This window comes from Cinclus cinclus, chromosome 29, assembly GCF_963662255.1.
Source record: "Cinclus cinclus chromosome 29, bCinCin1.1, whole genome shotgun sequence".
Classification (NCBI taxonomy): Eukaryota; Metazoa; Chordata; class Aves; order Passeriformes; family Cinclidae; genus Cinclus; species Cinclus cinclus.
In genome coordinates, this window is record NC_085074.1 from 4,680,410 (window position 1) to 4,694,453 (window position 14,044).

The 14,044-nt window shown below is 49.0% G+C and overlaps 1 protein-coding gene across 1 annotated transcript in view; it reads right to left on the reverse strand.

The window, feature by feature from the left end:
- Nucleotides 1-5,374: 5,374 nt before the first annotated feature.
- The window catches only part of ZMAT4 (zinc finger matrin-type 4), a 34,074-nt gene continuing 25,404 nt past the window's right edge, over nt 5,375-14,044 (reverse strand). Inside the window, exons 5-7 of the mRNA XM_062510479.1 lie at nt 12,215-12,311; nt 5,978-6,056; nt 5,375-5,389 (exon numbers count right to left, since the gene is read on the reverse strand). Of these exons, the coding sequence (XP_062366463.1) occupies nt 5,375-5,389; nt 5,978-6,056; nt 12,215-12,311 (191 nt within the window). The remainder of the gene's footprint in view (nt 5,390-5,977; nt 6,057-12,214; nt 12,312-14,044) is intronic.

Consider the following 14,044-nt stretch of genomic DNA (forward strand, 5'->3'; position numbering starts at 1 on the left):
TGCCTCTGCTCAAGCACTGTCCCCAAGTCCACACACGGCAGAGACTTGACCCCTGGGCAGGGAACATTGCTGGGAATCCACTTGGGAACAAAGGCAGCCATCAGTGAAACCAGCAGGACCCCTGCTGCTGTGGAGCAATAAGCAGCGTGTGTTGGCACACAGGTACTGACAGAGGGAAAGCAAATGAGATCGTTTACTGAACATTAAAGACATCCCAGCAAAGCACTTGCACCAGACACACAGAAGGACAGTCTGAAACCTGCAGGTTTGCCACTGAGATATTGCTGCAAAATGCAGGTGCAGACATACAGGGACCTTTTTGGGTCATCGTGTCACCTGCTTGTCACCTGCTTGTCACCCCAGGGAGGACAGCAATACCTGTGAGCTGACAGTCACTGCCTCCTAGAGCTGCTGCATCACCCTCACCCGCCTGTCACACAAATCCCACTGGTTCCAGTTACGGCCAATGATGCACAGCAGGGAAATGAGCTGCAGGGTGCTGTGGGATGCTCCAGCTCACCTGTCCCCATCCCGCAGCCTGGAGACAAGCTGTGCCCCAGCAGAGCACGAGGCCAGCCTGCTCCACGGGTTAGAGTGGCCTGGTTGGAAAGACAGGTGTCTGCTAAGGAAAGCAGGAGCCTCTCTCGAAACAGAAAATGTAAACCCCCTGCCTCCAAATTATTATGATTTTGAAATTAAGGAGCTCTTGGGCAAAGATAGGGGAATAGGAGTAATAGTTCTTTACTAGGAAACTTAAAATGAAAAGACAGCAATACAAAAAACCAAACCACTGGCAGAGTGAGAATCCAAGCTGACCCCCGTCAGTCACTCAGGGTGTTGGAGCAGTCCCATTAAAGGGTGGCTGCATCCTCCTGCAGTGACAGATGTGGTTCTGTTGCAGCAGTGCTCCTGGGGAAGGTGCACTTTTCCTCTGAAGCTCCAGTGATGATGTAGAAGGGTCTGGTTTTCCCCTAGAATCCAGTGGGAAAAGGCTGCTCTGACGTTCCAAATCTCAGATTTGATCCGGGTGGGAAATGCTCGGCTCCTCCCCCTGGCTGGAGCATCTCCCTCTGGGATGATGGAATTTCATCAGTCATGCAGTGGGACTCAGTGGGCCATGAACAGGAGATACCTCCTGGAGTTATGAGGGATGGACCCTGGAAGAGATAAGGATCACTGCCCCAGCTGGTTTAACAGCTCCTGCCAGAATATAACAATTCTATACACACAGCTGCTTTCATCCTGCATTGCAGCCAAAGACACAGAGCCCCCCAGAACAGACCAACCTGCAGGACCTGGGTCAGATGAGAGGGGACCTGCTATTCTGCTTCTGCTGCAGTAGGAATTCCCTGGCCATTCCCTAATTCCTCCTTAATTAACTCCAGGTGCTGTCACCATGCTCTCCTGACTGAGCCAGAGTGCCTGGCTGCAGTTCTGTGGCAGTGACTTGTGGTGAGGACAGACAAGAAATTTCTCCATGCAGGAGTTTCCAGAGGCAGATTCTCTGTCCTTCCAGCAAAAGCCCAGCAGAACTGGCTGTGCCAACTGGAGCCTCCAGTGCCTGGCACGAGAACCCATTCAGGGGGATAAGCCAGTTAAGGAGCATTTTTTATACAGCCATGACCAACGTGGCAAGCCCTGAGAGTGCTGTGTTCTCACTCCTGAGTGAAAGCAGAGACTGACTTCACAAGGCCACCACACACAACAGAGATTTTGGCTGACTGGATTGTAAATACCATCACAGCTATTGCAGCAGCGTTCAGCGTGCAAAACGATGTTCACAGCTTTAAAGCAGAAGCTGCCGGGGTGGCTCATATGAGTGGTTTGAGCATGGAGGCTGCAGGCCTGAGTCATTTGTGCTTTGGGATGTCACTGGCCCAGCCTGGGGCACTCTGGGTGGGTGCACTCACACAAGTGGGGCGCTCCCACCCGGTACATGCATCCCCAGCCAGATGGAAATCCCCCCGAGAGGCAGGGACGGGACCCCTGCTCCATCCCCGCATCTACTGCAGCTGGCAGAAACTGCTCTGCAGCCCAGACAGTCTCTGCCACACAACAGGAGCAGCACTGCTATGAGCTGATGAGCAGGAGACTACTGACTATCCCCAAAGTCTGCTATTTTTGGCTGAGGCATGGTTAAACACTAGCACAGACAGCACATCAAAACCTGCACTTTTTGCACTCCGCATCAATTCTCTGGCTAATGCTTTCTCTTCACAAGTCACCCAAGCTAGTACGCAGGAGGCCAAGAAAAATGAGGAGAAGTTTGTGGGGAGAAAGCCCAGGAGCTATGTAATGACCCAGCCTGAGAGTGTGATCCAGCAGCAGAGAGAAGAGCAGCTCCAGGCCCCAGGGGTGCCCTGCTGGGGTGTGAGGCTCAGCCATGGCACAGGCAGAGCCACGTCATCCCTGCTCTGTCACAGGAATAAATCTTCCCAAGGGCCCAAAAGACTTAATAAGCCTTGGGTCCTTCCCAGCAGGAAAGGGGAGTGACTTGGTCTGGGCACCAGCATCATCCCCGAGGGCACTGCTGAAGCTCCCTGCTCAGCAAGGAGGAGACAGCAGAACCCTGGTGACACACTGAGGGGCAGAGGAGCCACAGAGCATCCCTCTGCAAACTGGATCTATTATTTAACTGCATGTTTAATTAAATAGAAGGCTCGTGTTTTGTATTAAACTCGCACAGCAGCTGACTATTTAAAACACACATATTGAAGCCCACCAACAGGGAATGGCTCCAGAGCTGTTCTCTAGGTTGACTTGCAAGAGAAAATTCTGCTAAATGTCTCTGAGGCCTTTCCAAATGCTTCTCCTGGGACAGGAGCCTGGTGTTGCTATGCAGAGAAATGGGTCTGAACCATTGGGTTTGAATTTAAAATATTACTTTATTACTCATCACCATGAATATAGTGAGGCAAGGAGGGGAGGCAGGGCTGGGTGTGCTGTCAGCACGGTGCTCTCAGTGCTGAGAGGGTGATGGATTATTTCCTGAGCTGCATTTGCTGTTCCCAGCACTGCTGCCCCATGTCCCCTGGCAGTGGCACACTGCCCTGGGCACAGCCACGCTCCCACCCCTGGAGCTGGCAGAGGTGCAGGGGATTTGGGCTCCTGCTCTGAGGAAACCTCAGGGAAGAGCAGGTGGGAGAGGGAAAGACTGGTGTGACCCAAACAAAGCATCCTGCTGTGCAAGAGCCTCTCAGAGGTGAACAGGGTTTGGCTGGGGAAAAAAAGAGACGCAGCTGAAATAAATCCTCAAAACCCAAAATTAATCCAACTATATAGGACGGTTTAAAATATTTTATTTTTAACATTCCTTTTGCAATCCACGCCTATGTTTGTGCTTGCTTCAGAACTGGCACAAACAATATCCTGTTCTCAGAACAGAAATCACCACACTGGGCATTTTCATATACAAGTGCATGACGTTTATACCACTTAATTTTACAGGGACTTACTTTCCCCCCACACTGTCTAATTTCTTGCCATAATAACATTAAACTGAAGCAGGTTTTTTTTTTCTAGTCTAGATCTAGCTGGAAGCTTGTCGTTCCTATTCCAGATCCAAAGAAGAATCTGTTGCCCTAAAGCCAGTCTAGTCTCTGGTCTATTGGATACTCTAATTTCACTATAAGCCTTATTATCTCAAAGCCTTAGATCCTCACTGCTACAACGCTGACAGCCAGTGGAGCTGGGCTGGAGGGCAGTGCTTTTTCCTCGGGATTTTTTCTTTGCATTTTCTGTTTCTGTAGTTCTCATTTATCACGGTGTGCTCTGAGCCATTCCACGAGCTCTCCCTTGTCCCGTTCCTCCTGTGCATCCTCTGTGGAGCAGCAGCCACGCTCCACCTGCCCCTGTGCCATCAGCACCACCACGGCCCAGTCTCTGGCATGGAGATGGATGCTGGAGCCAGCACCTGTGGAGCTGTGGAAGGCTGGAAGCTGTAGAGCAGTGCCGTGGTTCCTTCCAGCAAGTTCATTACTCTTTTGGGTCAGCTGCAAAAAAATGGCTCCCAGAGCAGGGCCACCTTTTGCCATTTTACAAGTCAGAAACACTGAACAAGACTGCTGTATTTAGCTTGGAGCTGTCACAACAGGCACAAAATCCTGTCCCAATCTCTTGTTAAATGATCCTTGTTCTAAGGAGAAAAAAGAAGTTTAATGAATGCATCCATACGAGCCATTAAGAGCAAAATAAAGGCAGAGATAAAGGAAGATAGAGACAAAGAACGGACGATCCTCAGACATGTTTTCTGCCAATGTCATTCTTCACATAATAGATGCAGTTCCTTTCTTTCCTCAGATGGGAAGATGGGCATGACACCATCTTATCAACAGCAGCTGTAATAACAGCTCCTTGCTATTAATATGCAAATTGCAACGCACACACTGATTAAAAACATGTTAGAGAAAGGCTCTTGTCAGAGACTGCAAGTGGGTGCCAGGGCTCAGTCAGGGAGCAGTGGCCCACTGGAACATGGCTCAGCAATCTCACACTGGAGCCCGGTGCAGTAACTTCAGCAGAACACACTGCAGGGCTCAGGGACACTTGCTGTCTGTCTCTCGAGCTCCCAAAGGCTCAGTCCCCAGGGAGGGTCCCGCTTGTCACCCTCAGGGAGGGTCCTGCTTGTCCCCAGCCCTGGGGTTCCACAGCCTCTTGCTGCAGGAGCAGCTCACTGACCTCAGGCAGCTGCAGGGAGCGGCCAGCACAGCCCAGAGGAAGAATCAGACGTCCACATACTTAATTTGAAGATTATGGAAGGTGGTTTTAAAGGTCAGGACTTGCTAATTAAGTTGATGCAACAGGATCTTAACAAAGGAAGCACCACTTACGTAGCAGGAGCATTCTTCTCCCATGATTAATCTCTGTACCAGCCTCATGTTACACCCTGCTGCCACAGAGCTCCATTGCCTCCACATAAGGAGCCAGATAAAACCAGGCATTATTTGTACTGAGCTATGTCTGAGCATAAAACTCACCACTGAAAGTCAGTGTCCTGCCCCTGAAACACAACCTGACACAGCAGAACCTGGAAAGGTGCATTAGTCTGGGCTACAAACTCTAATGAAACCCATCGAAAACATTCCAGCTGCAGTGCTGGCAGCCTCCACATTTGCAGCTGTCTCCCTGTGCCACCTGTATTCCAGTTAGCATTGACTGCAAAGTTGAGTCTGGGGAGAGACCCGCCCAGACCGATGATAAATTATTGAGAGTTACTTTCTTTACAGACTATCTTGCACAGAATTTTAAACCAGTAAAACATTTGGCCAGAACAGACAAAATCAAATTGCTACATGTAGATTTTCTGCATGAAAAATGCTGAGTGTGTTTACAATTTATTTTTAATGAAGAAAATATACACAAATGTTTTCACCCTTCAGTTTAAAGTAACCTAGGGGGACACAGTGGTTGCACTGAACCATTCTCAAAGCTCTCCAATACATCCTCTCACACATTTCAGCCTGGGGCCATTGGACCAGGCTTGACATCAGAGACCTGGCAGCACTTCTGCAGGGATCACTGACTTACCATGAGGCGATTTGTCTTTTTACGTCTTGCTTTGAAAGCCCAATGAACTTAGGAAAAGCAAGAGATTAAAAGGATTTAGGGACCAAAGCCTGCTTGACTGGACTGGACAATATTGGCAACAAATGGAAATACTGGGCTGCTCTGTCACTCCAGGCAGAAGTTGGAGAGGCAGGGGTGTGATGGGGCACCTCACCTGCCTCCCACTCACCTGGGCTGGGGGGTGGGAATCCCATCAGCAGTGCTGACCCTTCTGCTCTGCAGTGCCATGAGGCACACCCGAGAGCTGCAGTGCCACCAGCTCCAGCCCAGCTTGGACACCCAGGGGAGAACAGCCAGCCCAGCACAGCTGGGTCCAGCCCAGCTCACTGCAGAGCCATCTCCAAGCCTGCCTGGGGAAAGAAATTGTGTTTGTGCTGTAATTAATTTGCTGCAATTAGCTTGTAGTGATTACCAGAGCACACAGATTTTTGGGTTTGTCTCCTGACATAAACGCCTCTGCAGCACCCTGGATGCTGCTTGGGGGAGGGCTCCTTTGGGGAAAGGAGATTGGAAAAGTCAGGCTTGAACCCACATGACTGATGTGCCCTATTTGTGTCAATCATTCCCTCTGTAAAGAGGCAGTTCAGCTTCACGAACACTGGCAGCTTGTGTTATTACCCAAAACACAATAAATGAAACTGCCCCACAGCTATGAAACCCAAGGAGATGTTTACTCATCTGTGAAAAACCCATTCTCCTCCACACATGAAAGGCATCGATGCAAGAGCACAGATTAATCACACAGAGCTGCTGCAGTGGCTCTGAGTGTGCCCAGAGAGGGAAGGAGGTGATGCTGCAGCACACCCCAGCCGTCCCCTCACAGCACTGGAGGCTCAAGCACAGCCCAGGGCTGGGGCTCGTGGCCAGCAGAGCTCGGGCCAGCCCCTGGGTGCAGAACAGTGAAGGTCTCTCCTCTGATCTGGCCCCTTCTCTCTGCTCAGACCCCAAAGCAGGCAGAGTCAGGGCTGGGGCAGAGCAGGGAGAACTCCGTGTCTCTGCCGCCTCCCTGCAGGTGCACAGGTACCCAGCCTTACCTGGCAGGGGCTCAGCCTCTGCCCAGCCCCTGCTCCCACCGTGCTCCTGCAGCTCCCCGAGAGGGCTCCTGGCAAGGGCAAGAAAGCAAACGGCTTCAGCTGAGCCTGCAGAAATCCTACCAGCAGGAAAAAGAATTCACACTTTCTTTTCAGCGTTCTTTACTCATGGAACCATTTGTTTCTCTAGAGACAAAGAGAGGAGGAAGGAGCTCATCCATTACACAATCCCCACGATTCACGGCTGCTGCTCTGTATGTGTTGACACAAACCATGCTGGAGAAGGTGAAGAAAGTGTGTTTATTTCTGCTTGAAGACTGATTACATCACTATCATGGATAATGAAGTAGAATAATCTTATACTCTTGGGAGAAATCTAGGAATAAATATGAAGAAGTAAAATAGTTTGTTTCCACTGTCCCTGAAGATGACTGATGAGTAAGTGCTGTATTTACAGGATAGTTATCATACTCTAGACTCTGTGCTGAATAAATATTGTCTTGAAAGGGTAAAAAAATCCATCGAAATATTTTAACTCACCACAAAATTAAAATAAAAAATCCATGTATTTGTCCAAAGCGAAGGTTAGTTACATGTTAATTATTGAATCCACATAGGATCACTGTCCAAGAAAGCCTCCTCTCCTGCTGACCTGCTCCCCTCCACAGAAGCAGCGTTAGTGCTCATCCTCTTCTCCAATAAAGAGCTACTATTGGTTCTTCAGGCTGCAAGAGAGAAACAAAGCCCAAGTCACGCTCCATCCTGGTGTATTTTATGGAAGAAAACCACCACAGAAAATTGGAAAAAATCTCCTTTCCCACCCAACTCGCCTCCTCCATGGCCCAGCACAGCTCAGCTGATGAGGAATTCCTCATTGGAATTTGCTTTGGCAAGCTCAGGTTTGTGCAATTAACCCAGTGTTTGGGTTTTACATTAAAATAATTAATCTGCACACCCAACACCACAACACAGAGCTGTACAGGCTGCTTCTGGGGCTTTCAAATTATGATCAAAACAGAAGATATCAGAGATATCTTCATTTCCACTTACATGAAAAGGGAATGGAGACAAGTTAGATGTATAATGAGGGGAAGTATTACATTCTTTTTCTTCACATGCAGTGTAATTATTCAGCTGCTCCCTGGAACTGAAACTATGACAAATTAAAATGCCTATCAATCCCATCTACCTTCTGTAACTATTCATCTTCTGGAATTGTTACTGCTCTTAAGGCTTCTTTACACATAAGCTACCATATATTATAAAAAGCACACAGAAATGCTACTATTACCAAGTGTTATGTTGCCACCAAGGTAAGAACAAAAGCCTTGGATTTAGATGTAAAGTGCGCAATACAACTCATTTACTCCAATTTCCAGAAGTTTACTGGAAATCTTCTATCAGAGAACACCTTTATTCCAAGTGAGGATGTGCAGAAAGAGCCCAGCCTTCTGGCACCAGGGACAGGAGAAACAGAAATACCATTTGACACTAAATTTGACCCCCCGAAAAAAAATCAGTCCGAGCCAAGGCAGCCCCAGAGCTCCCCACGTGTTGGCTGTGCCAGACACACAGACCCTGGGACATGCTTCAGCCACAACAGGCTGTCAATATTTGTTCACACCTTCTTAAATAGATGGGGAAAGTGATGTAAACAAAACCATGGGCAAGGATGACATTTCTCCAGCCATGATATTAACAATATTTTGATTAGCTCATTCCTGAATAGCCAAGCAGCTTATGTTGATAAATACCCCGTTCCAATTAGACATCTGTGTTCTCAGCCTGAAAATAAAAAAGAAAAGAGGGAAGAGCCTGCCCAGGCCCAAGCCTGCTGTCTCTGCTCCTCAGCAGGACATCAACCATCTGGGCTTCCACAGGGTGCAGCCCAAAGTCAAGCTAAGAGCTGTGCAGGAAGGGCTGCAGAGCCACCATGACCATTCCTAAACCCCTCAGAATTTATTTTGGCCATTCAATTGGTTTTACCCCAGTGATGGCTGCAGGACTGGGTCCCCTCTCTGTGAAAATCCAGATATTAACCAGGAAGCCTGAGTCTGAAGGGGAAACCCTTACCTGTATTAGCATCTATGAAAGTGTAAATGAGTGCTTATAAAACCCTGGAACACATTCGTGAGCTCTAGATGTGGCAGAGAGGTCTGGCTGATCAAAGAGACAAAGTGAAGGCGAGGAGACAGAATTCTTCTCTATGGCAGTGGGAATCGTTGTCCCCACACAGTCAGACTGCTCATTACTAGGGCTGGATCCCAGCCTTGCCAGGCTGAGCAGTGGAGCTCAGCTCTCAGCTCCTTGCTGGGGCTGTGACAGACCCACAGCTGGCCCAGGGACAACACCGACCCCAGACCTGGCTCTGGGCTCTCTGCTCTGCAAAAGGCACCTCTGCTCCCTCTGCCTCCCAGCTGATCCAGGCTCTCTGGAGTAGCTCCCCTAAAGGCAGCTGTTTTCTCCAGCCACAGGGATGACCCAGCCTGTTCCAAGCCCCTCCCCAGGAACCACTTTTTGCCAAGCCCAGGGTAACATTCTGCACATGAATTGCTTTGACCCCGAACTCTGCACATCCTCTGTCTCCTTTCACAACTATATCTGGGACTTTAATCCCTGTTGTTTGCTGCAAGTCACTTTGAGCAGTGATTTTTCATCTTCACAGTTTGGATAAAGCAGAAGAGAGGGGGGGTTTTGTTTCTGCCAGCCCAGGGTGAGCAGTGAGGAGCGAGGCTGGCATGTGCCTCCCTCCCAGTCTCTCAGAAGTAACATTCCCAACTGGGATTCTGGCTGCTGCTTGTCCCCACAGGAAGGAGCTGTTGGTGCCCACCATGGTTCAGCCAAAGTGGGCACTGGCCCTGCCTGGCACCCTGCCCAGCACTGCTGCTCTGTGCTTCACAGGGGGAGATTAAAAAATAAATAAATCTATTTCTGGAAAGCAAATCAAACAATGACTCAATCATCTCTACACAGTTCATAAATCCCCCATTAAAGGTTTAGTGCTCCTCCCCGCTGCAGATGTTCCAGAGTCCATCCACATTCCAAAACTTGCTCCGTGCCAGCCCAAGACCAGGGGCATCACCCATCCGAGCCTGAGCTGAGCCCTGCACTCCCCACACATCCAGTGTGGCATTTAACCTTAATTTTCAAATTAAGCTCAAGTACCTGCACCCTTGAGAAGGAAAAAGGGAGCTGGCAGATATACCTGCTTTGTATAGGCACAGGTGGAGGGATAAAGGACCAGCTCAGTACTAGCTCCCTCTTCCTGCATCTTTTATTCAACACCAAAATACCAGCCGGGACACTTTGAGCTTCCTTCCAAAGCCCTATTTCTCCCCTCTTTTGGTCAAACAAAGGCAGTCAGAAGCACTTGGGGTAGCCCCTGAAGTTCCTACAAATGGCTCATCTCTCCTGGCCAGACCACTCAAGGAAGAGCAGCTCAGCTGCAGGGCACAAGCCTCAAACTGTGCACTGCCCATGGAGCCCCAGGACCCCCAGCCCTCCACGGGGCAGTGCCAGGGTCCTGCTAACACAGCTGCCAAGCTCATGGTGTGTTATTCAAGGCAGCTCTAACTGGGGCTCTCAGTGTGCTGCTCTCAGCAGAGCTCTCAGGAGCAGTAATAAATAACCACAACACAGCTCATTCCTCATAAAAGTTCTTCTCTCCTGAACTGGAGCAGCTTTCCAGGAAACTCATCTGCCTGCTATTTTTCGGGTGGTATCAACTTCCATCCTGCAATCACTGTTCCCTGTTTTGCTCTTTGTCCCAGAGCAAAACCCCTGTATCCCTTTGCCCCATCCTTCACAAAATGCCCCCTTCTCCAGGTTTGTTTAGTTTTTAACTATATGAAGTATGACAGCTACATAAAATGTTTTGTTGCCTTGGCAACTGCAGTCCAGTGGCTTCAGCCTGAGTTAGGAGGCAGAGGACAGCCTTGACATTAACCAACAATAACGAGAACAGCAGAAACCCGTGGGGGAACACTGGCTGAGGAACAAGTAGGGGACGATCCTCACCTGCCCCCAGCACGGAGCACACCTGGGAGCCACGGTGCTGCAGTGACCCAGGGGACATCACGGCTGGGGAAACTCAGCAAAGAGCCAGGCCTGGACTTCCAAAGTCCCTTTCTCTGTATAGGAGAGGTAATTGCTTGGAAAAGCTATTGAGACATAGATGCAGCCCTGCCAAAATCTGTTGTTTGTGCTGCCCAGCACATTCCTTTGCACTGAGAATGGGCTGAGCCCAGGGCACACGTGTCATCTGTCACTCCTACCACAGTCAAAGCACAAGGAACTTCCCAAGGTGTTCATTCACAGCACGAGGAATTAAGAGTTCTTAATCTCTGCTAACTGCAGGACTCTGCACAACGGAGCAGAAGGTGTGGGGATAACCCAGAGGACCAGGCACCCTTCTGGTGTGGGGAATTGGTGACAAGTCTTTCTGCACATCTCACTCTCCCATCCACGAGGCTGCTCTGGTTTGAGATAAACTCCTTTATCCTTCACAGTAACACCAACAGCAACCACAGCAATAATCAGACAGACTTGGAAGGACTGGCAAGGGAAGGATAAACTACAGCTCTGGGCCAGGGCAGCATAGCACAGATGCTGCCATTCCAGGTTTCCAAGAGGAAGAGCTCTTGGCTCTGTTTTCCAGCAGTGGGAATTTGTTGCATTGGGTGTGGATCCAAGCCCTGTCCCAGCTGTTCCCACACAGCCTGGCTGGCCAGGGATCCCCCAGCAGGGAGATGGGGGCAGCAAAGGTCACAGATTGCTCCTGGCACAGCCCAAAACCACGGCTGGCTCACTCACTTGGCCCCAGCCCACTGCTCCACAACACACCTGCACTGGCAGGTGTGCTGGATCCCTGCATCTGGAAGACATTCAAATGCTCCCTGAATAAACAGAACAGAGCTAATGTGAATAATCCCAGGAACCTGTGAAGGTCTGACACCAGCTGGGGAAGGGCTGGGCTTATCCTTTGCTGGCTCAAGCAAAATGAGCCATTAGTAGTCATTGCTAGTCCTGCTCATCCTGCTCACTTTTCAGACTACCCTCAAAGCTACCTGAAGCACTTCAGGTATATCCCTTTATATTCCTCTCCTAATCTGGGCAGTTCCAAGTGATTCAGCCCGAAATGGTTCCCAAAGCTCACATATAAGTGCATTAAGAGCAATTAGTTCATTAATCTAGTCTCTGGTATCATGTATCTCCATCGCTTCATTTTAATAATTTGTAGTAATTGACAGAGCAGACTCCCCCCAGTTCTCATAGCTGGGTAATGCATAATTGCTCTAAATCACAGCAAAAGCTGTTTCACTGGGAAACACCGAATCAATCCCCTTAGGCTCATGGTGTCTCTTCTGAGGTTCCACACATGAAAGAAGCTTCAAACTCAGTACCATTATCCGGGAGTCAGCGGGACTCCAGCAAGCCCATGCAGGTTCAGCCCTGCATTCCTGGACCTGAAGGTGCCTCTGGTACCTGTGTTTTCACAGCAACCAGAGCCCAGCTGGGTCCCTGGAGCTCCTCTGCTGCCAGGGAGGAGGGCAAGGCAGTCCCAGACCATTCCACCCTGGCACACAGCCTGGCTGCAGCAGAAGCACAGCAATACTCACTTGGCCTGGTGTTTGGAGCCCTTCAGGTGTGCATGGTACTGCTCTATGGAGTTGAGGGTGACGCTGCAGATGTTGCAGGTGTAGCTGCGCTTCAGGCCTGTGAAGAAAAGCCACTGTTAATGAACCCTTAAGTGTTAATTAACTCTGTCTATGCCACACAGGGCTGCACCAGAGGAAAACACTCCTGTGCCTGGGCTATAGACTATTCAGAGTCAAAATGACAGCTAGAAAGTACAAATAAGTGAGAATGACTGAAGGAAGGGAGAGAAATAAAAAATAATAAAAATAGAAAGAGCAGTAACCTATGCTCCAAGCAAACTCCTAGTTAATTAGAAGGTACTTGGATCCCACATTTCATTTCCAGTTTCAGAGACATTTCTCTTTACAGTGACCCATCTATTTGCTTTTCCAGGCCAGGGTATCCAAGCATTAGAGAAACCTAAAGGAATATTTTTTAGAACTGAGCAAAAGAAAGCCAGGTTCAAAGGCTAATCCCTCCTGAGAGTGTGGTGCATCTCTCCTGTGCCCTCCTCAGGGCATCATTGTTGTGCTCACACTAGCAAGCAAGCACTCGAGGCACCATTTATCCCTCTAGTTTTTGGCAGTGATCACACTTCAGAGCAATTCCCTGCTAGTACATTGAGCAGCTAGCTAGATCACTTAGGAACTCTCTTTTCCCCAAAGGGATCGACTCTGGTTCATCCACCAAAGTGAAGCAGCCAAGCACAGATGCTGGTCTGTGACAGCCTCTGGCAGAAGGTCAAGGCTGGCAGCCTGCAGAGGCACCAGGCAGCCACCCAAAGCCAGAGCAGGAGCCCTCTCACCTGTTGGGCTCTCTTGGCTGCAGTACAGACTGTCCCCAGCAGAACTAAGGGCTCTGCTTAAAAAACACTGGAGCCATAGGATTCCTAGCAGGGACTGCTGTGCTCCTCAGGAACAGTTCTCATATTCCTTTTAGTCTCTTTTGGCTTTCTACAGTATTATTTCTTTGCCAAAATTGTTAAAACAACTCATTTAGAACAAACAACCTGTGGCATTCTCAAATTTGATCAGTCCATGCTCACCATAATTAACTGCACAGGTAATAAACACAGAGACTTCTCCCCAGCTAGACCTACAGGCTCTCAAAAAATCCCTTATCTTGTTTTGTGCTCCAGACACCAGCTACACCAACAGCCCCACTTTTCTCAAACACTTCATAATATCTCTTACCCAGGAATTTGGCACAACATGAAAATCATCTTTAAATAATATTTCAAAATCATTCAGATGAGTGCTTGAAAACAACAAGCCAGCAACTGCAGAGGTATTTAAGTAGTTTCTGTATTTCTATGCCACGATGTGGCACAGAACAAAAATCAATTTGCAAATGCGCAATGGATTTTCTCCTTACAGAATCTATTCTTGATGGAGCAGTGATGGTTTTACAGTCACGCCCTTTGTCTACTGCTGGCAGCTCCTGTTTCCTTTATTAAACCAACAGGCACCAGAAGGCAGATGAATCCACCAGAATGCAGGGGAAGAAATGGGAAGGGCAGTGCATGGCTGGCATGGTGTGTCAGCACATCGCAGCAGACTGAGAACCTGGAGCTCACCAGGATCTCCACATGGCAGAGCAGGACTGGGGAACTAAGAAACAGGTAATACTTTAATTTAAGGTAATAAGGTTCTGCTGCTCAACCAATTTAGCAGCAAGTTAACAGCAGCCTCAGTGAGTCTTAATTACTGGTGTAGGTGGGAACGCCCTCAGCAAATGCAGCTCCTAACTGGGGATGATGATTTTCTCCCTCGGCATGTCAAGGCTACTCACAGTGATGAGCCAGGGGGAAT